Raw genomic sequence first — 22,590 nt, forward strand, 5'->3', positions numbered from 1 at the left:
ACACGGTGCAGGAGGAGAGGCTGGGAGAGCTCTGCTGACCTTTCTTGGACTAGAGCAGGCTGGGCTGTCTGGTCAGGGTGTACAAACACCTGGCTGAAGGTGGGTGGGTGGAGGACACAAGTGAGACTCTCCTCTGTTCAATGCAGAGATGGCAGGAGTCACAATGGGCACTCCTTGAAGTGTGGCAAGTTAGAACGAAAGGAAGGGTGGTGAAACACTGGATCAGGTTGCCCAGAGTGGTTGTGGAGTCCCTGTGCTGGGACAAGGGTTGTCATGAGTCCATCCATGGTGCTGCTCCGCATGGAAGGATTTGGGGAGAGGAGAGGGGTCTGGGACACTACAGAGCAATATTTGTTTCAGGCAGCTGAAGAGGAATTGCAGTAGACCCTAAATTTAGTGGCTGTACTGACAAAGGAGGGATTTTATGAATGTGCCAGCCATGTCTCATGCAAGGAAAGGTCAGCCACCCTTGATCACAGGGGCAAAGGGGAACTGTCATAGAATGAGGGACACCTGAATGTGGCAAAGTCCTTCAGTGAGGTCCCTGGCATATGAGGGAGTATTCCCTAATGAACAAGTAAAGCATTTGGTCAAAAGAGCATGTTTCCAAGGGGGCATTCTGTACTTAGGGCTTGGGGTGGGAGCAGGCAGCTCTATGGAAGGCTCAGCTTAGTTATCATGGCAGCCCCAGCAGCAGCGTGAGGGCTGGGAATTCTTAACAAAGCAAGAGAAAACAAATCGAGCCATTTTCCCACCAGTCTAAAGCTCAAAGCAACAGTGGGGTTTCAATTTCCTCCTTTTTTTTTTTTATTGTTTAATTACTTTTTAACTAACTGGTTTGTTCACGGTATATCTGTGTGACCTTTGTATCAACTGCTCATTATGGATAAATGATGTCGCATCCTACCCTTTTTTTCCTCATTGTGCTCACTGTTCCTCTTCATAAAAAGCAAGTGCCACACCATAGAGCTGCAGTCATCCTCACAGACTTTAATTTCTGAAACATCCTTTCAGCAGAGCAGGGAATTCTGTGGTGTCTTGACAGCAGGGACAGGTGAGTTTTGTGCCTTCTCTACTGCACCAGTTCTGTCCCACCATGTCTGTGCTTGTTTGTCTGCTATAGTTCAAAAAATTATTTACAGGGTTAACCCAGCTGTAGTGTGTGGAGGGTGGTGAATGTAAAGGGGTCTGTAAAAGGCAGGGTGAGCTGGGTTTTGCTTCCTCTAGCACTAGCAGCACATGCTGGCATTTCTGTGTGGGAGGAGAAAACTTTACCACAATCCAGAGCTGATCATTTGTGTATTGGCTGCCTCTCCTCTGTCCCCCAAGTCCCAGTGCCTTCCATTACGATGCCTCCCAGTGCCTCTAAGAAGCCATGAGAAGTTCCATATGTGATCCAGGTGCAGTGATCAAGGGAGAAATGACAAATGCGATTGTGCCAGCTGAGTTCCCTGTCCTGTTCATGGTTTGTTTGGGTTCCTCCTCCCAGAGTTATTTGCATATGTTTCATGTTCAGAATGACTGGAAATTCTAGAGGGTGACAGATGAGTTCTCGAATGGTGTTCCCAGAGTTTGTTGTGCATCGCTATGTAGGTGGGACACACACCTATGAAGGAAGGCTCATATTCTGCTGCCTCATCTGTCAGGTTTTTTCTTTCCTTCCCTTCAGGCTGTCTCGGGAGAGCGGGCTCTGGCTGGAGAGAGAATGCTTAGGACGCCCAGCTGCCTCCTAAAAGTGACCAGGGTGGTGCTGAGCCACAGGCTCTGTGCCCTGTTTATCCTCATCTTTGTGTTCGTATCCTTTGCCTACCACAAGTTGTACTGGGGCAGCTGGGAGGACCCAAAGAGCAGCGGCCCCACCTACAGCTTGTCTGCTGAGATCAGCTGTGCTCACTACGTGCCTTCTCCCCTTGACATTGCTGGTGGACCTTCCACAGGAAAGGTGTTTTTTGTGGAGACCTCGGAGCAAACTGCCCCAGGTTACCTGTTCTCGTGCTCTGTGGAGTCAGCGGCCAGGACACACCCCACATCAAGGGTCATGGTGCTCATGAAAGGCGTGGCCAAAAGGAACGCCTCCTTGCCCAAGCACTGGGCTTTCTCCTTGCTGAGCTGCTTCCCCAACGTGGAAATCCAGCCCCTGGACTTGACAGAGCTCTTTTCTGGAACACCTCTGGCACAGTGGTTCCTGCAGCCTCAGCGGCAGCAGGAACCTCATTTTTTACCGGTCCTCTCTGACGCCTGCAGAATTGTCCTCATGTGGAAATTTGGTGGCATCTACCTGGATACAGACTTCATTGTGCTTAAGAACTTGCAGAACCTCACCAATGCCCTTGGCATTCAGGGTGACGGTGTACTGAATGGAGCCTTTCTATCCTTTAAAGCTAAGCACAAGTTCATGGAACTTTGCATGAGGGACTTTGTGGAGGACTACAATGGCTGGGTCTGGGGGCACCAGGGCCCAGAGCTCCTAACTCGTGTCTTCAAGAAGTGGTGCTCCATCCGGACTATCAAGAGCATGAGCTGCAAAGGTGTGAGTGCTCTTGCCCGAGAAGTTGTTTATCCTATTCCCTGGCAGGACTGGAAGAAGTTGTTTGAGGCAGTCAGTGCCTCGGAGCTTCAGAAACTCCTTAAGAACACCTATGCAGTGCACATATGGAACAAACTGAGCCACGGGACCAAGTTAGAGATCCCCTCCCAGGCTCTGCTGGCTCAGCTCTATTCCCAGTTCTGCCCTGCCACCTATGCAAAGATGAAACAGGACTCTGAAGAGTTGTCAAAGCGTGCAGTGTGACCTGGGGGCCCATGGCTGCAGGGATGTTCCCCAGGCTGAAGGAAACCGAGTGCCTTTGACCTTCCCCAGAGTTGGTTTCTAGTCCGCAGAGCAGGTGTTCTGTGTGACAGCTCTGTGGTTTTGTACCTGATATTCCTGATATCTGCCTCAGATCCTTTGTGTTTCAAATTTACAGCAGTACCTGACTTCAGCCTCTCTTGCTGTCCTCCACAAGACTTGTCACTGCAGGGAAGATTGAACCCATTCATCAGCATCCCTCAGCTGGTCCTCTCTTGGTGTTCTCCAATGGCTCCTCCGGTGACGCCCAGCCTGAGCAGCCCCTTGTGATGTTTCAACAGCTGTAGGAATCCCTGCTTTGCTCTCTGTGGCATTTTTGAATTTGTGAATGACTACCAGGCAGTGCCAAAGGGCACAGATTGCTGGGGCTTGGAACAGAATTCCCTGGCAGGCAAAGATCCTTACATGTGGGGAAACACATGATGAGTATATGAAATTTACTTTAAGAAGCAGAAAAGAGTTTAGATCCCAGTGTGTCTCAGTGTGAAGTTGTTGTAAACTTCTGCAGTGTGAAAAGTTCCACTGATGCTCCCTACTGTTTTTAAATCCACAGCAGTGGGATGACTTGTCTCAGACTCCTCTGGAAAATAAATAGACAAAAGCAGATCTTTGAGGAGCAGAAGTTATGAATATCCTTGCTCTGCTGAAGTAGTTCTTGTAGGATACCAACATCTAAGCAACCATTGTCACACTCTGAAGGGGCTCAGCATTTCCTGCTTCTGCAGTTCTGTGGGGAGGATTACATCCTTTTCATTGGAATACTGAACACAATGTGGAAGTCCAGAAGGCAACATGTCCACATCAACAGAAGGACCAGATGCAGGACTCAGAGCGGTGTCCCCAGGAACAAAAATAAAAAATCAGAAGTACATGAATTTTGGAAAAGACCTCTAAGATCAGGGAGTCCAACCTTCAATTCAGTATCACCATACCCACAGGCCTTTTATCCCAAAGTGCCATGTGTACTTATTTTTTGGAACACTTCCAGGCATAGTGACTCCACCACTTCCCTTGGGAGCCTGTGGCACACAGTTCTTAAGCACTCTGAAATTCTTGTATCCAACTGAACCTACCATGGTGCAGGGAGTTCTGCATTCAGCTCTGGGATCCCAGCACAGGAAGGGAGCTGCTGGAGCCAGGCCAGAGCAGGGACACCAAGGGCATCAGAGGGATGGAGCAGCTCTGCTGGGAGGAAAGGCTGAGGGAAGTGGGAGTGTTCAGCCTGGAGAAGAGAAGGCTTTGGGGTGTGACCTCAGTGTCGCCTTCCAGTGTCTGAAGGGAGCTTAAAGGAAAGATGCAGAGAGACTCTTGACAAGGGCCTGGAGTGGCAGGACGAGAGGGAATGGCTTCACACTCAGAGAGAGCAGGTTTAGGTTGGATAATGAGGAAGAAATTCTTGCCTGTGAGGGTGGTGAGGCCCAGACACAGGTTGCCACTAGCAGCTGTGGCTGTCCCTGGATCCCTGGAAGTGTCCAAGACCAGGTTGGACAGGGATCAGAGCAACCTGGAATAGTGGAAGGTGTCCTTCGCCACAGCAGGAGGGGTGGAACAAGATGATCTTTAGCGTCCCTTCCAGCTCAGGCCATTCTATTGATTTCCCCTCATCCTGTCCCTTGGATCCCCTGGGAGCAGAGCCTGACCCCCACCTGGCTGCAGCCTCCTTTCTGGGAGGTGTGGAGAGCAACAGGGCTCTCCTGAGCCTCCTTTTCGTCCAGGTTAAACACCCCAGCTCCCTCAGCTGCTCCTCATCAGACTTGTGCTCCAGCCCCTTGCCCAGCTCCATTCCCTCCTCTGGACACACTCCAGCCCCTCAATGTCCATCTTGCAGTGCCAAAACCAGGACAGGAGGTGGCCTCACTGGGGTGACACCTCCCCAGTACCCATGACAGGGGGACAGTCACTACCCTGGTCCTGCTGGCCTCACCATTGCTGACCCAGCCCAGCAGCCATTGGCCTTCTTGCCCACCTGGGCATGCACTGTGGAGTTGCAGGCCCAGGCCCTTTCCTGCTGGGCTCTTCCCAGCCACTCCTCCCCAGCCTGGAGCTGCTGGGGGTTGTGACCCAGGGGCAGTAGCCAGCACTTAATATCTTGTTCAGCCTCAAGGATATGAAACAGGACTGGCTCTGACACTGGGCCCTGGGGCACAGCACCCGTGACCTGCTGCCAGCTGGATTAATTCCACCACTACTCTCTGGGCCCAGCCATCCAGGCAGTTTATTCCCAGCAAACAGGGAACCTGTTAAATCCATGGGCTGCAAGGACAATGCTCTCCAGGAGAGCGCTGTGGGAGCAGTGATCAAGGCTTTACTGAAGGCCCAGGTACACAACCTCCACAGCCTTTCCCCATCCATTGGGTATTCATAGAAAGAGGTTGGGTCAGTCTAGTAGGATGTGCTTGAACTCCTGCTGGCTAGGCCTGATGCCCCAGTAGTGCAGCACACATCATGTCATTGTACTTTAGGTAATCTGTTCCATACCCTTCCCTGCCACCGAGGTCAGGCTGACGGGCCTCTGGTTCTCCCAGTTGTCCTTCCAAGCCTTCTCATAGAGGGGTGTCACCCTGACCAACCTCCTGTCAGCCAGGAGCTCTCTAGTTCACCAGGACTGCTGACAAACGATGGAGAATGGAGCTTTGTGGGCTCCTTCACCAGCTTCCAGCAGAAGGATGGCATCTCCATAGACTTGTGCATGTCTGGGCAGCACAGCAGCTCACTTACAACTTCCTCCTGCAGTGTGGGGACTTTGTTCTGCTCCCTGTTTCTGTCTTGTAGCTCAGGGGTCTGGATGTGCAGAGGGTAACTGGGCTTTTGGTTAAAGGCTGAGGTCAAGAAGGCATTGTGTACCTCAGCCTTTTTCCTCATCCCTGGAGGTTGTGTTCCCACCCCAGCATGCAATAAAGGATGGAGAATCTCCTTGGCCTCTTTTTGTTATTAATGCATTTGGAAAAGCACTTTTTCTTAACTTTTATGCTGGTGGCCAGATTGACTTTTACCTTTCTAGTTTCCTCTCTGATTAACATCATGACATAACATCCTTGTAGTCTTCCTGAGATGCCTGACCCTTTTTCCAGAGCTGCTCAACTCTCTGTTCTTCCCCAAGTCCCAGTGGAAGCTTGCCAGTCTTCCAGGCCAGCCTTCCCTGAACCAGCTTATGGCACATTGCAATGGGCTCCTCCTCCACCTCTATGACCTTCTTCCTGAGGAACGTCCACCTTCCTGGGCTCCTTGGCCCCTCAGGATGGCCTCCTAAGTGATTCTCTCAATCTGTGGTCTTAACAGACCAAAGCCTGACCTCCACAAATCCAAGGTAGTTGTTTTGCTGACCCCCTTCCTCCTTCTTCCCTCCCTTCACTGAGAACTGAAATCAAATCATGTCATGGTCACTGTACCCAAGATGGCCTCAGGCAACCTCATCTCCCACCGGTGCTCCCCTGTTTGTAAACAGCAGATCCCCTGGGACACTGCCTCTGGTGGGCTTGCCTGCCAGCTGTGTCAGCAAGTTCTCTTCCACACGCTCCAGAAACCTCCCGGAGTGTCTCCTGTCTGCTGGGTGGGATTCCAGCAGACACCTGGTAAGTTGAAGATGTCACTGAGGTTGTAGGCAGTGGATGATGTGGGGTCATCCATCTACCCCAAATGCAAATCCTTGCCCACCACTCAGCACTGGTGAGACACACCTGGAGGGCTGGTTCTGGAATCCCAGGATGAGGGAGGCGTGTCCATACTGGGGCAAGTCCAGCAAAGGGCCACTAAGGTGAGAAGGAGACTGGAGCACACGGTGCAGGAGGAGAGGCTGGGAGAGCTCTGCTGACCTTTCTTGGACTAGAGCAGGCTGGGCTGTCTGGTCAGGGTGTACAAACACCTGGCTGAAGGTGGGTGGGTGGAGGACACAAGTGAGACTCTCCTCTGTTCAATGCAGAGATGGCAGGAGTCACAATGGGCACTCCTTGAAGTGTGGCAAGTTAGAACGAAAGGAAGGGTGGTGAAACACTGGATCAGGTTGCCCAGAGTGGTTGTGGAGTCCCTGTGCTGGGACAAGGGTTGTCATGAGTCCATCCATGGTGCTGCTCCGCATGGAAGGATTTGGGGAGAGGAGAGGGGTCTGGGACACTACAGAGCAATATTTGTTTCAGGCAGCTGAAGAGGAATTGCAGTAGACCCTAAATTTAGTGGCTGTACTGACAAAGGAGGGATTTTATGAATGTGCCAGCCATGTCTCATGCAAGGAAAGGTCAGCCACCCTTGATCACAGGGGCAAAGGGGAACTGTCATAGAATGAGGGACACCTGAATGTGGCAAAGTCCTTCAGTGAGGTCCCTGGCATATGAGGGAGTATTCCCTAATGAACAAGTAAAGCATTTGGTCAAAAGAGCATGTTTCCAAGGGGGCATTCTGTACTTAGGGCTTGGGGTGGGAGCAGGCAGCTCTATGGAAGGCTCAGCTCAGTGTTCTAGGTTGTGAAGGACAGAGTTTTTTAGGAAGTTGTGGTCAAAACCAATCAGTGGTCACATTTGAATATTGGCACCTTGTGTGGCCTCTGAAGACATGGACCGCCTCTGAGGACACAGTGTGTTAAAAAGCAGAGAACGCCCAGGGGAACTCTCTTGGTTCTGGTCAGTGAAGGAGCTCAGAGCTCCCCTGCCCAGCTGGGGCTGGCTGGGGGAGGGAAGCCATGTGGCCGGGGTGAGGTAGGCCGGAGCCTTGGGCAGAAAAGGGAGGTGAAGGCCTTGCAGGATGGAAGGGTGGAGGAGCCCTGAGAGGCATCGGGCAGCCCCCCTGGGGTAGAGAGCAAGAAAGCGCTTCTGGATCCGTGCTACCTTGAAATCTATTATCATGTGCTGGCAGCACGGCCAGGCCAAGAAGAAGGGGGTTGCAGCACGAGAAGTTTCCTATCAGCCATGGGAGTTCTGGGCAGGCAGACCCCAAGATTTTAACCCTTTTCTGGGATAATGCAAACCTTACAAATACTGATCCTCCTGGATCTAGATTAGAAGAGAGAGAGAGATAGATGAAACAGGAGGAAATGGCCAAGTGTGATGCAAGTTTGTGCAAGTGGAAGATGTCAGAAGAAGTTGAGAAGAATCCTAGGTGGGAGGAGATGATCGAGTGGCCTTTGGCTGGACTCTTCTTGTATAGCCATGGACACACCCATTTTTCCTGTGACACAGTGCATTTAGGGGGAGGCAATGCCTTGGAGCCAAGAGAGTGCAGTGATGCTGTGGGAAGCAGTAGCATGAACAGAGACAGCTGAGGAGGGTGTGGTGATGCCCTGTGTCTTCAGTGAAGAATGAGATCTCTGATCTTGAGACACCTTGGCCCCAGGGGGTGAATTTGGGGACGACTGGTGTTCCAAAAGTGAGAGACTGTTGCTTTTTTGGAATTGGGTGGAGCATCCTTAAAAGGGGAACCCTAAAAGCAGTTCTGGTCCATGTGCAGTGGTGAGAGCACTGGACATGGAAGGAAGAAGTCATGAGGGCAGATGTTCTCTGAGCAGTGCCACAAGTGACATGGAAACACAAGAGGTTTCAATTGTGTTTCTGGGGGAAGCCTATGGTACAAGACAGACTCCTCTCTCCTTGATGAACTGAAAGTTGATTACCTGAGGGGTGGTGATGGATTGAGAGTTGATTATCTGAGAGGTGGTGACTGGATTGAAAATCTAAGGTCTTATTTTATGTTGTGGTGGAAACTGGGGGAAGGAGGAGGAATGGTTTAGAAGGTTTTCATTCTGAGTTCTGTGTCTCTTCCTTTTTATATATTATAGTTAATAAAGTTTTTTTTTTTCTTTATTCCTAAGTTGTACCCTGCTTTGCTCTATTTCTGGTTATATCTCACAGCAGTCACTAAGGAGAATATATTTTCATGGGGGCACTGGCATGCACCAGTGTGAAACCATGACACTCAGTTATCATGGCAGCCCCAGCAGCAGTGTGAGGGCTGGGAATTCTTAGCAAAGGAGGAGAAAACAAATCGAGCCATTTTCCCAGCAGTCTAAAGCTCAAAGTCTAGCAACAATGGGTTTTCAATTTCCTCCTTTTTCTTTATTACTTTTTAACTAACTGGTTTGTTCACGGTACATCTGTGACCTTTGCATCTGTTACTGGTTACATAAATGATGTTGCACCCTCCCCTTTTCTTTTCTCCTTATGTTCGGACTCCGTCTCTTACCGTTCCTTTTCAGAAGAAGGAGGTGTCAGACCATAGAGTTGTGGTCATCCTCACAGACTTTAATTTCTGAAACATCCTTTCAGCAGAGCAGGGAATTCTGTGGTGTCTTGACAGCAGGGACAGGTGAGTTTTGTGCCTTCTCTACTGCACCAGCTCTCTTCTGCCTAGTCTGTGCCTCTTTGCTGTCTACAGCTTTAAAAAGTATTTACAGGGTTAACCCAGCTGTGGTGTGTGGAGGCTGGGGAATGTAAAGGGGTCTGTAAAAGGCAGAGTGGGCTGGCTTTGGCTGCCTGTAGCACTGGCAGCATGTGCTGCCATTTCTGTGCAGGAGGAGAAAACTTTCTGGGGATCCAGAGCTGATCATTTGTGTATTGGCTGCCTCTCCTCTGTCCCCCAGTCCCTGGTGGCTCCATGCTCTGACATTTGGATGCCTCCCAGTGTAGCTGACAAGTAGTTTTTGGCCACAGGGGAAGCTCCATGTATGACCCAGGCACAGTGATCAGGGAGCAATGACAAATGGGACCGTGCCACCTGGGTGCTTTGTCGTTGTTCCCTGCCACTTTGGTTACAGCTGCTGGATTAAAGCTTTTCCTGTTTCCTGACCCTTTTTTCCTGGGGAGTGGGGCTTTGGATATGGAGGTCAGGGAGGCAGGTGAAATGATGGAATCCTTTAGGATGGAAAAGACCATTGAGATGCTTGAGTCCCACCCCAAAGCCCACTCTGCCAAGTCCACCACTAAACCAAGTCCCTAACTGCCACACCTATCTGTCTGTTAAATGGCTCCACTGCCTTCTTGGGCAGCCTGTGCCAATGCCTGGTAACTCTTCCAGGGAGTAAAATTCTGAGTAATGTCCACTCTGACCTCCCTTGGCACAACTTGAGACCATTTCCCCTGGTCCTAAAAGCCACAACCTTCCTCACTGCTCCTTCATGTGCTCTTCCCTGTTGACCTTTGGGGCCCAGTGGTGGGCACAGGAGATGCTGCTTCTGCTGCCCCTCGATTTAAGGAGAGACAAGGGCAGCAATGCTGATGCTAATGCTGAGGATGGAGCTAGACTGACTTATCTGTTTGTTGCTGCCTTGCTAATAACCTCTTCAACTCCATCTCTCCTTTTTGCCAGAAGAAGCAAGGAAGTAAGGGCAGGAGAGTGGAGGGATTGCCTGTGCACCAGCAGGATCCACTGAGAGAACTGAGCAAGGCAGAGCCAGAGTGGCCTGTGCAGGGTTGGGAAGCAGCCTTGGAACTCCCTTTACAACGGCATTTCTTGACCTTATTGTCTGCATCTGCTGCCAGAGCTGCCCTGCATCCATTCCTTTCCCAACCTCCATCCATCCTGCTAGGCTATGCTGCCATGAACAATGGGCCAGGCTCTCTGCAGGAGCAGGTGATTGGTTTGGAAAGGCAGTAACTGCCAGCTCAACAACTGGAAGACTGAGGCTTGTGTTTGGTTTGGGGGAAGGACACGTTGTGTATCAGAAGAAAACAACTCCCCTCATAATAACCAGCTGTCAGTGGGCAGCAGGTCCACACAGTGTCTGTTGACAGAGCTCCAGGAATGGTCATAAGGACCATTCCTATTTCCTCCTGCCAGGGCTTTGCATACGTGTCTCGTGTTGACAGTGACCTGAATTTCTAGAGGGTGACAGATGAGTTCTCTAATGGTGTTCCCAGAGTTTGTTGTGCATTGCTATGAAGGTGGGACACACACCTATGAAGGAAGGCTCATATTCTGCTGCCTCATCTGTAAAGTTTTCTCTCTTTTTCCTTCCCTTCAGATCATGACAGCTGTCTCGGGAGAGCAGGCTCTGGCTGGAGAGAGAATGCTTAGGACGCCCAGCTGCCTCCTAAAAGTGACCAGGGTGGTGCTGAGCCACAGGCTCTGTGCCCTGTTTATCCTCATCTTTGTGTTCGTATCCTTTGCCTACCACAAGTTGTACTGGGGCAGCTGGGAGGACCCAAAGAGCAGCGGCCCCACCTACAGCTTGTCTGCTGAGATCAGCTGTGCTCACTACGTGCCTTCTCCCCTTGACATTGCTGGTGGACCTTCCACAGGAAAGGTGTTTTTTGTGGAGACCTCGGAGCAAACTGCCCCAGGTTACCTGTTCTCGTGCTCTGTGGAGTCAGCGGCCAGGACACACCCCACATCAAGGGTCATGGTGCTCATGAAAGGCGTGGCCAAAAGGAACGCCTCCTTGCCCAAGCACTGGGCTTTCTCCTTGCTGAGCTGCTTCCCCAACGTGGAAATCCAGCCCCTGGACTTGACAGAGCTCTTTTCTGGAACGCCTCTGAAAGGGTGGTACTTATGGCCTCTGCGGCACTGGGAGCCTTATTTTTTACCGGTCCTCTCTGACGCCTGCAGAATTGTCCTCATGTGGAAATTTGGTGGCATCTACCTGGATACAGACTTCATTGTGCTTAAGAACTTGCAGAACCTCACCAATGCCCTTGGCATTCAGGGTGACGGTGTACTGAATGGAGCCTTTCTATCCTTTAAAGCTAAGCACAAGTTCATGGAACTTTGCATGAGGGACTTTGTGGAGGACTACAATGGCTGGGTCTGGGGGCACCAGGGCCCAGAGCTCCTAACTCGTGTCTTCAAGAAGTGGTGCTCCATCCGGACTATCAAGAGCATGAGCTGCAAAGGTGTGAGTGCTCTTGCCCGAGAAGTTGTTTATCCTATTCCCTGGCAGGACTGGAAGAAGTTGTTTGAGGCAGTCAGTGCCTCGGAGCTTCAGAAACTCCTTAAGAACACCTATGCAGTGCACATATGGAACAAACTGAGCCACGGGACCAAGTTAGAGATCCCCTCCCAGGCTCTGCTGGCTCAGCTCTATTCCCAGTTCTGCCCTGCCACCTATGCAAAGATGAAACAGGACTCTGAAGAGTTGTCAAAGCGTGCAGTGTGACCTGGGGGCCCATGGCTGCAGGGATGTTCCCCAGGCTGAAGGAAACCGAGTGCCTTTGACCTTCCCCAGAGTTGGTTTCTAGTCCGCAGAGCAGGTGTTCTGTGTGACAGCTCTGTGGTTTTGTACCTGATATTCCTGATATCTGCCTCAGATCCTTTGTGTTTCAAATTTACAGCAGTACCTGACTTCAGCCTCTCTTGCTGTCCTCCACAAGACTTGTCACTGCAGGGAAGATTGAACCCATTCATCAGCATCCCTCAGCTGGTCCTCTCTTGGTGTTCTCCAATGGCTCCTCCGGTGACGCCCAGCCTGAGCAGCCCCTTGTGATGTTTCAACAGCTGTAGGAATCCCTGCTTTGCTCTCTGTGGCATTTGAAATTTTCAGAGAATATTCTGTGTTGGAAGGGACTCACAGCCGTCATGTGTCCAACCCCTGGCTTTGGCTGGGGACAGCACACTCCCTCAATCCTGCCCTGTGCACGAGAATGTCATTCTTGGGACTGTGAGCCTTCCCCGGGGAGCCTGTTCAGTGCCCCACCACCTTCTGGGGGAAGAACCTTTCCCTGATATCCACTTTAACCATCCCCTGACACAGCTCCAGCCGTTCCCTTGGGTCCTGTTCTTGGTCACACAGAGCAGAGATCAGGTCCTGCCCCTCCTTTTCCCCTTGTGAGGAAGCTGCAGAACTGCTGTGATCTGTGACTTCAGTCTGCTCTTCTCCAGCTGTACAGACCAAGTGCCCTCAGCTGCTCCTTGTGTGGCTTCCCCTCCAGGCCCTTCACCATCTCCAAAACCCTACTTTGGAAACTCTCAAACAGCTCTAGATCTTTCTTATATTGTGGCACCCAAAACCACACACAATATTCAAGCTGTGGCCGCCCCCCCCCCAGAGCAGAGTGGGACAATCCCCTCCCTGGCCTGGCCGGTGATGCTGGGCCTGGTGCCCCAGGACAGGGCTGTCCCTCCTGGCTGCCAGGGCACTGCTGGCCCATGCCCAACTGGCCATTAACCCCCAGCTCTCTTTCCACAACACTGCTCTCCAGTCTTTCATTCCCAGTGTGTCTGTACTTCCAGGGCTGACCCATCCCAGGTGCAGAATTCAGCCCTTGCCTTTGTTAACTTCACACCACTGGTGATTGTCCAGCCCTGTCATTTGTCCAGGCCTCTGTGCAGGGCCTCTTCACCCTAGAGGGAGTCAACAGCTCCACAGCTCCTCCCAGTTTTTATCATCTGCAAGCTTACTTAGTATCCCTTGCTGTCCTGTATTCAAGCTCTTTACGAGGATTTTTAAGACAATGGGGCCTAAGACAGTGCCCTGTGGTACCCCACAAGTGACAGGCTGCCAGTCTGCTGTCACCCAGGCACTGTCATTCTTTGTGCTTGACCCGTGAGCAAGTTGCTCATCCATCACACAATGTGTTTATCCAGCTGTGGACTGCACACTGAGATTATATCCAAAGCTTTACTGAAATCCAAAAAGATTACATCTATTGATGTTTTTTTTATTAACTGGGTGGGTGTGGCAGTGGGGATTTGAAGATATTTGATCTCTCCCTGCCTACAGCAGTGGGGGTTTGAAGAATTTGTTTAGTCTCTGTATAAAGTTGTTTACCCCCTGTCTCACCATGGCAGTTATCATAATTCCAGATTTTCCCGTCTATCCTCAAAAATCCTACCCCTGTGGATTGTCTGTCATGATTTGTTACACCCCTTTATCCAGAGAACTTGCTGTCAGTTATGATTTTTCCTTTCTGCCATTGGTATCTGATTTTCCTGCTCCAAGTTACGTTTACGTTTGTAACCCCAGACCCCTCCTAACTAGCCAGATGGTCTCCTCCTGGGATTCCACCTCCCCCCATAAAAGCCACTGCTTTTCTCTGTTTCATGGTCTTTTGCCACTGTCCCCCTTTGAGCCACAGCGCTCCCACGTCTTGCCTGCTCCTGCATGGCGCTGCAGCCCTGGCGCTGCGCCTGTTGAGGGAAAGAATAAAGGCAGCTTGGAGAAACAAGCAAAAAGCCCTTCCTTCTTCCTTTGCCTCGATCCTTAGACATGGGTCCACATTTATCGGCTGCTTGTGGCGATCCGGGATCCCAGCCAGTGGCCGAACTGCAATCCTGCCTGCCAGCAGCTGAGTTGGGACGTGGTCCCTCCTGGTGCACATGCTGAAAGCGAAGGGGGATCAGAGCGCATGGGTGACCGGTGCCACGGCTTCTTCTGTGATTTGGATGCAATGTCAGATGGGTTACCTTAGCATAAAAGGAAATTAATTTTGAAAAGCAGGACTTTCCTCTCATGGAGATGTGCTGGCTGTGACCAATGACTGTGTGACCAACATCCTTCAGGTGTTTTTCACTACCTCCCAGAATAATCATCGTCATCTCCTTAATTTTACCAGGCACTGGAGTTAGATTGACAGGCCTGTAGCTTCCAGGGTCATCCTTCTTGCCCTCTTTGAAAACTGGGACCTCTCCAGATTCTGAAGACTGTTCAAAAATTATCAAAAGACGCCTCATGATGATATCAGCCAGCTCTTTATGTATTCTCCCATTAATCCCTTCATACCCCATAGACCTACAGGGATCCATCTGTAGCAGCAGATCCCTCACACCTTCAGGGTTAACTCAGTGTTTATCATTCTCATAGTCACAGTCCTCTAGCTGAGGGTGCTGGGACCTCCTTAGTCCATCATCCATGTTCAAGACAGAGGCAAAGAAAGCATTAAACATCTCTACCTTATCCAGGGCGCTATTTGTGAGGTGACCATCCTCATCCTGTAATGGGCTGATGTCATTTCAGCACTGCCTTTTGCCATTAATGTATTTTTAAACCCTCTTTTTATTGTCCCCCACATTTCTGGTGGCTACAACTGCAGTGGAGCTTTGGCCAAACAAGTTCTCCCCCAACAGCAGAAAGCAGCATCTCCATATTCCTTCCACATCACCTGACCTTGCCTCCACTGGGCATACCCCTTCCTTTTTTACCTTATCTCCAAAAGAAGATTCCTGTTCAGCCAAAGTGGCCTTCTGCCTCATCTGCTTGATTTCCAATTTTTAGGAATTACCTGTTCTTGTGCCCTCAGGAGCTGGTGCCTAAAATGTGACCACAGCACTGATGGACCCCAGGACCTTCAGAAGCATTTTCCCAGGTGTGTTGGTTCTCAAATCAATTCTTAAATCTCAAAATCTCAAATTTTGAGAAAAAAACGCTCAATTTTTTTCCTCAAAATCTCAAATTCAAGATCCCAAAAATCTCAAATTGATGAACCAAAACCACTACAACAGGGGACTTTACTCACTGGTTCCCTGAGCAGCCTGAAGTCACTTCTTCCCGTGTCCAGGGTTGAAGTTTTTTTGGCACTCTTCCTCCTGTCACCAGAGATTTTAAACTCAATGGTTTCATGGTCACTGTGGCCAAGACAGCCACCAATCTCTACTCAAGAGGTTCACAAGATCCTCTCTGTTGACAAGCAACAAATCAAGGAGGGAGGGAATCTTTCCAAGCCAGCCCTCTTAGTACCTGTAGCATGAAGCTGTCATCCAGGTGTTTCAGGAATACATAGGGAGTATATGAAAATTTTGTCAAAGAAACAGAAAATATTTTAAGGCCTGCTGTGCACATATGGACACATATGACCACATCTCCCCACCTAAATGTGTTCTCTGTGTGTCCAAGTCATTGTATTGTAAATAATGCATTTTAACCTCTTATGGAATGAGAAGAGGAGACTAAAACATCCTGGAGTTCTGCCTGTGCCAAATCAGAGTTTCTGTCTGGAAGGTAAAGTGTAAGCAAAGTGTGGTCATTGCTTTTTTAGATATGCAGTGACTAAAAAATAAGAGAAATATTAAGTCTAATATAGATTTTAACCTTTTCTTAAATGCCATTATTTGCTGAAAATTACAGTGCTATCATGCATAAGGGAAGACTGATCTAATTTAGATGTAAATTTAATGTGAGCAGGAGTATGTTTAATAGTTTCTCAGACAGTGTCACAGCACACTACTTATTAAACACTCCATTGCAGACCGAAAGAGACTGAGTCACTTGAAATTAGTTGTATAAAACAACATATTAACTTTGCTGTCTGGTCCTGTCCACCTCCCATCTATTCCTCCTCTCTCCACCACTCCTCCTTTCCCTTGATTTAAAAAACAAAGTTTCCTGCTCACTCCACTAATCTTCACAAGTGGTGCTGAGAAGTCCTGGATATGCTGTTCCAATATGTGGAACAACTGAGCAGTACTGGATATGCTGTTCCAATATGTGGTACAACTGAGCAGTACTGGATATGCTGTTCCAATGTGGTGCCCGTGGCACTAGACAACCATTTGTAGCTTGTACTCATCTATCTTCACTGTTTCATGTGTGACTCTTTCTTCAGACAGCAGGAAAATGACTGTGTAAAGGGCAAATTCAAACTCCAGGCTGACACAAATAAAGGTGCTTCTGACTGGCTTGACTGAACCCTTCCAGCTGAACTGGATGCTCAAAACTTGGTCATCTCTATCAGGCTGAAAGCACAAATGAAACAACAGAATAATCTCCAACACAGCTGTGACTGGACAGATAGAATTTCTGATTCCAGATTTTTGAGAGCTTTGTAAGATTTAGTCATCCTTGGTGTGCCTGGGTGCTATAGCTGGGCACTATCTTTTCCCTGACCTCTGGAGCATACATGACCATTTATCCCAACTAAGTCTCAGCAGTGTTGCAATTCTGTAAACACCAGCACTACTTTTTAAAATAGTTTTTGCAAAAAAAGAAACTGGAAGACATGCCATTATTCATTCTTCTTATATACAGTTATGTACTGTATATACTTATTGCTGTTCAAAACACTGAGCCTATGATTGCACTATTACACTTCTTTCATTGCAACTTTTATCTCTGGATCCATTTGTTTTACTTGCAAATGTTCCCAAAGGCTTGTTCTTACCCTGGTTTTGTTCTTCTGAGATACGTATCCCTTGTAGTCAATCTGATTGCGCTTTTCCTGAAGGTAAAATTGCACCCAGTTGTGCAAACTTAAGATCTCTTTACCATGCCTTGTTTCTCCAACAAAAACATGTTCAAAACCACAAGAATCAGGTATGTAACGAAGAAGAAAAGAAAAAAAAAGAATATATAGGTATTTTATATGTTTTATAGAGCCATAGAATGGTTTGGTTTGGAAGGGATGTTAAAGCCCATCTCATTCCAACCCCCTGCCATGGGCAGAGACACCTTCCACTATCCCAGGTTGCTCCAAGCTCCATCCAGCCTGACCTTGAACATGTCCAGGGATGGGGCAGCCACAGCTTCTCTGGGCAACCTGTGCCAGGGCGTCACCACCCTCACAGGGAAGATTTTCTTCCTCATATCCAATCTAAACCCACTCTCCCATCATTCTGAAGCTATTCTGAAGCAGTCTTCCAGCAGCACAGAGATTATCAGTGCCCACACCCATCAAACATACCTGTCTCCTCCTTTCCTGGCATAGAGCTGGAACCAGATGTCATAAAGCTGATGTTTGAAACCTGTGCCAGGGCCTCACCACCCTCACAGGGAAGATTTTCTTCCTCATATCCAATCTAAACCCACTCTCCATCATTCTGAAGCTATTCTGAAGCAGTCTTCCAGCTCTATATGCAGCAGAGGGCACTCAGGCTTACATTTACCTAAATCAGAATAGCACAGAGATTATCAGTGCCCACACCCATCAAACATACCTGTCTCCTCCTTTCCTGGCATAGAGCTGGAACCAGATGTCATAAAGCTGATGTTTGAAATCAGCAAGGTTTGGCCTTGCTAGGTTTTTTTTCAGCAGATGATCATGAGCTAGCTGAAGGGTAGAAAACCAAGATATATATACAGTTTACTTTTTAAATCAGTGTTTTCAGTGACAAAAAAGATCTGTGTTACTCACTCTCATGACTTCTGTTGCTAAGATAGCATCAAGGAAACAATTGTTTTCAACTATTTCTTCTGGAGTCACTACTTCTGCTACACCAGTTGATGCCTCATAGTTGTTCAATAAGGAAATAAAGGCTGCAGAAAAAGAGAAATTTTCAGTCTGGTCATATGCCTGATCCAGATATTAGAATGCCACCATAAAAAGTCACCATAGAGTATGCCTTGACAGCCCTTAGAGAAAGCCATTCCTTTATGTATCAGATTCTACTCTCAGGTATACTGTTAAGTGTAGGCCTCAAGGTGACACAAGGCCAGATCACTGCTGTACTTTTTATAGTCCTTTTTAAAGATAAACAGCTACTGAGCTTCCTTATGGAGCTAAGTGCTGAAGTAATAATGATCTTCTACCAAAACAAATCACATCTGCCCACCACAATTATAGACAGAAGCTTAGGACCTTTAGCTATGCTGGCACAAGGTTTTGTGGGCATTATTTCAGTAGAGGAATAATAGAGCATAAACCTATATCAGATGTCTTGAGCTTGAGAAAAATTAGGAAAGGAAACATACATTCACAGACATGGCTGAAGTATAGCCCCCAACAGAAATGCAAGACCTAGCTGTGGGTCTGGTACTTTCTGAAAGGGCTTGAAAGTTGTGAGTAAAGGAGCAAAGATGAATCTGGTGTCTTTTTCAATGCATAGAATCATAGAATGGTTTGGATTGGAAGAGACCTTAAAGATCATCCAGTTCAAACTCCCTGTCATGGTCAGGGACACCGTCCACTATCCCATGTTGCTAAGAGCCCCATCCAGCCTGGCCTTGGACACTGCCAGGGCTGGGGCAGCCACAGCTTCTCTGAACAAACTATTCACCATTGTCCAAACTGCCCTCATAGAGAAGAATTTGTTTCTTTTCTCTGTCAGTGTGAAGCCATTCCCTCTCATGCTGCTACTCCAGGCCTTTGTCAAGAGTCTCTCTCCATCTTTCCTGTGGGTTCCCTTCAGGCACTGAAAGGCCACAATGAGGTCACCCCAAAGCCTTCCCTTCTCCAGGCTGAACAATCCCACTTCCCTCAGCCTTTCCTCCCAGCAGAGCTGCTCCATCCCTCTGATCCCCTTGGTGTCCCTGCTCTGGCCTGGCTCCAGCAGCTCCCTGTCCTTCCTGTGCTGGCCCCAGGGCTGGATGCAGCCCTGCAGGGGGCACTCAGCAGAGTGGGGCAGAGAGGCAGAATCCCCCCTGCCCTGCTGCCCTGGGGCTCTGGGTACAGCCCAGCACAGGGGGGTTCTGGGTTGGGGCAGGGCCAGCTCTCACCCACAGCACCCCCAAGTCCTTCTGCCAGGGCTGCTCCATCTGCTCGTCCCAGCCTGGATTCATGCCAGGGGCTGTTCTGATGCAGGTGCAGCACCAACACTTGGTCTTGTTGAACCCTGTGAGATTCCCTTGGGCCACTTCTCCAGCTGGTAAGTGCCATCCCTTTTACTTTGTAGTGGAAGAGACAGATAATTCAGATTTTGCCTGGAGCACAAAAGGATGTTCCTCCTGAGGCTCACGTACAGGTAATCTCCAAGCAACTGTTACAAAAACTCCCTTCAAATCACCTGCAGTCTGATGATCCTCACCACCATCCAAATTATATACAATGTTACATTTTAGGCAAACATGTCAAAACCACAGATTTTTTTAATATTACATCTACCATTAACAGAAGAACGGGTCTCACTTTCAAAAGTATTTATGCTCCTCAGGCTTTGCTTACATTGTGAAACAGATGTCTGGCTGCATTGTCCTGGACAGCGCTGTCACTTTGCTGTGCTGGACCTGCTTTTCCCTAGCAAAAATGGAGGAAAACAAGGAGTAAGATGTCCTTAGAGGAGACAGTGCCTGCCTTTGTGATAATCAAACCAAACCCCATAATGCTACCAGGATTCTTTGCTAGGAATTGTCTTCCTATGAAATGAGAGACAATATTACAGAACTGCCAGCATAAAGAAAAAAGGCAAACTCTGTTCCCTCAGAGATTATTGTAATGGCCCATGTGATAATTCAGTTCTGCTCAGTAACCAGCTGTGCTATTATACTATGTAAATCACAAATGGTAAACAGAAGTAATGTAAAGCAAGGGCTCCCTCCCACCACAAATAAATAAAAAGGAGATTTGGGTACCTTCTGTCTCTGCAATTTTAAGGAGGCTTTCCTGATAATTTTCAAATTTCTATTTCATAAAGGGCATTCTCAAGGAAAGAAGATAGAAGATGAGTAGCAGCTTGTTAACATGGGCAAGAGGTACCTAGAGCCTTGTTCTGACAAATAGAGAAACCATATGGGAGAAGTTTTGCCCACACACATTTTGGCTTGAGGTAGGTACCGCTATTTCCAGTTTATCAGCAACAGGAAATTATCTGCTATAATATGAACCAGCATTGGAATAAAGTGTTTGAGTAACATCAGAATAAAGTGAGTTCTTGTGTGAGTACAAAACTGGATTGTGAATATTCTGGCCAATTTTGTGGCCAAAACACATGGTCATGTTTTTACTGCACTGAGCTAGCAAGGACTGAAATGGCTTCTTATGAAATCTCTCACTCCTCCCTCACATTTCCCTGGGACTGGAAGCAAGTCCTGAAATCTTCACCCACCCTCCTCTGCTACTCCCTGCTCTCCCAAAGAAACCCAGGAATTTCTCAAATTCCCCCCTTATTCCCCTAAGAATGACTTGGGACCTATCTCCCTTTCTCCCTTGCTGCAAGTCACCCAGACCATACCACAAGCTGTCATTCACACACTGAAACACATGGGGGGGGGCAGAACATTTGTAGTGCTGCTCAAAGTGTGGTTAACACTGAATTCAGACTGTTTCTCAGGGTGTCATCTTTTGGGGTCTTGAAAATCTCCAGAGATGGAGATTTCACAGCTTCTCTGGGTATCCTGTTCCTTTGTCTTTGTTGAATTTCATGTTCCTTCCTTAGCATATTCCTCCAGCCTGCCTGTGTCCAGTGGAAGAGAAGCCCTGCATCTGAGCATACCAACTTCATCACCACAGTTTGCTGTCATCTGCAAAACTGGAAGGGTTGCATGCTAGTTCCTCCTCCAGCTCACAGAAAGAGAGATGAAATATTACAGGACCCAAGACAGACACCTGAGAGACACCACTTGTAACCAAAGTCCAGGTAAGTATGAACCATTTGTGTTCTCTGTACTATTCCCTCTCCTAAAAGGGATGCTTTCCCCATTGGACATGACAAAGCACAGGCAACTTTTTAAGCAAAAGGCACTTTTGCAGGCACCTTTTCCTGCAGCACCACACTACCCTTAATCCTGACTTGGCAATTGGTTACCTGCACATCAGTTGTGTAGTCTTTCCCAGGCCTAAGGTGGTGAACATCTGCATCCCACATCTCATTGAAAAACTTAGAAAGTTCACGATTTAAGGCCTTCCTGACAAGAAATATAGAGGAATACATGTAAGGCACAAAACAAGTACATGCTGTTATTTCTGCGTCACTCCTAGAGTCTTCTAATGACTCTCCATGTTCTGGATATCAGCCTGGCATCAAATTTCTCTTTCTCTCCACACCTTCCTGTCAGTGCCGCTGTAAAAACCACATTATTTATGGTCCACATTCCTTTTTAAAGAATGCAGGTAACCTGTAGGGAAACCCAAGTCTTCCCTTAGATTGTCAGACAACAAAGTTCTTGTTGGTAAGTTCCTGTGGTTTTCCATGCAATGAAATAAAAAGGAAGATGGTGGTGTTTCATTCTCAAGGATTCTGTGCACAAATCAGAGGCAAGCGGGAGATTGTTCCCAGAATGCAGCAACACTGCAACAGAACAGGAAGGAAAAAATTCTCTCTATGATGCTTCTCTTGCAGCAATCTTATAAACTCTTCCCTTCTTCCTTCAAGCAAGATTCCACACAGAATATTTTCCTTTGCCATGGAAAGGATTATTCCAGCATAAAGGTAATGGTGACAAAGGGTAAGTAAGGCTCTGCATACAATAATAATCCCTCAAGCACTGATCTCTGATGCACATACCTATGCAAGTTTCTCCTTCCCTAATTTTTAATGGAGTTTTGCCCTGCATAATAGTGTACAGTTTTCAGAAGTTTGTCTATTCATCAACAAAATTAAGGTAGGGTTGTGTGTTGGTTTTGCATGGCCTGGTTTTTGGTAGCTGGGGGGGCAGAGATGTGACTTCTGTGAGAAGCTGCTGGGATCTTCCACTGTGTCCAGCAGAGCCAATTCCTGGTGACTCTGAAGATGGACATGCTGCTGGCCAAGGCTGGGCCATTCGGAGGTGATGGTAAGGCCTCTGTGATAACAGATTTAAGAAGAAAATCAACATAAATTTGGCACAGTTCTCCTCCTAGCCAAAGAAGAGGAGCAAGAGAGAATATGTGAGGGAAACAACATGGTGACACCAAGGTCAGTGCAGAAGCCGGGGAGGAGGTGCTCCAGGCACCAGAGCCGAGATTCCTCTGCAGGCCGTGGTGAGATCATGGTGAAGCAGCTGTGCCCCTGCAGTGCATGGGGATCCACAGGGATGCAGAGATTCACCCACAGCCTGTGGGGGAGGTGCCCACACTGAAGCTGGTGGATGCCTGGAGGAGGCTGTGATTCAATGGAAGACCCACTGGAGACAGGGAGCCCTTGCTCCTAAGCTGGAACAGCCTGTCCTTGGAGGAGTGCACCCCATGGAAAGAGAGACTCATAGTGCAGCAGTTTTGGGAGGACTGCTGCTGGTGAGATTGTAGACCCACACTGGAGAAGTT

General features: G+C 48.5%; 3 protein-coding genes and 1 long non-coding RNA gene across 10 annotated transcripts in view; 3 read left to right on the forward strand and 1 right to left on the reverse strand.

Moving 5' to 3' along the window:
- Positions 1-5,724, forward strand: part of LOC120507702 (lactosylceramide 4-alpha-galactosyltransferase-like) — a 20,366-nt gene extending 14,642 nt beyond the window's left edge. For 4 of the 5 annotated variants that reach the window (XM_039720700.1, XM_039720670.1, XM_039720691.1 and 1 more), the window contains one exon: positions 1,670-5,724. In XM_039720700.1, coding sequence (XP_039576634.1) covers positions 1,670-2,791 — 1,122 coding nt within the window. In that variant the 3' untranslated portion in view covers positions 2,792-5,724. Of the gene's footprint in view, positions 1-950 lie in introns of all 5 variants that reach the window. The other variant, XM_039720710.1, reaches the window with a different exon arrangement.
- LOC120507714 (lactosylceramide 4-alpha-galactosyltransferase-like) overlaps positions 1-17,126 on the forward strand; it is a 21,907-nt gene extending 4,781 nt beyond the window's left edge. Inside the window, exons 2-3 of the mRNA XM_039720723.1 lie at positions 9,030-9,139; positions 10,794-17,126. Of these exons, the coding sequence (XP_039576657.1) occupies positions 10,797-11,924 (1,128 nt within the window). The 5' untranslated portion in view covers positions 9,030-9,139; positions 10,794-10,796 and the 3' untranslated portion in view covers positions 11,925-17,126. The remainder of the gene's footprint in view (positions 1-9,029; positions 9,140-10,793) is intronic.
- LOC120507720 (poly(U)-specific endoribonuclease-like) lies at positions 15,941-21,692 on the reverse strand. The gene is given in 7 exon segments (XM_039720738.1): positions 15,941-16,435; positions 16,861-17,012; positions 17,631-17,745; positions 17,830-17,951; positions 19,540-19,566; positions 19,569-19,647; positions 21,155-21,692. Coding segments are annotated over 7 exon segments (1,092 nt in total). The 5' UTR covers positions 21,281-21,692; the 3' UTR covers positions 15,941-15,964.
- Positions 19,090-21,862, forward strand: LOC120507726. 3 transcript variants are annotated; one of them, XR_005628835.1, is made up of 3 exons: positions 19,090-20,176; positions 20,786-20,986; positions 21,726-21,862. It is a non-coding gene; the product is annotated as an uncharacterized LOC120507726 (long non-coding RNA). The 3 variants fall into 3 exon arrangements; XR_005628833.1 differs by having other exon boundaries at positions 21,722-21,843; XR_005628834.1 differs by having other exon boundaries at positions 21,689-21,827.
- The last annotated feature ends 728 nt before the right edge of the window (positions 21,863-22,590 follow it).

This window comes from Passer montanus, unplaced genomic scaffold, assembly GCF_014805655.1.
Source record: "Passer montanus isolate IOZ18808 unplaced genomic scaffold, ASM1480565v1 scaffold106, whole genome shotgun sequence".
Lineage (NCBI taxonomy): Eukaryota > Metazoa > Chordata > Aves > Passeriformes > Passeridae > Passer > Passer montanus.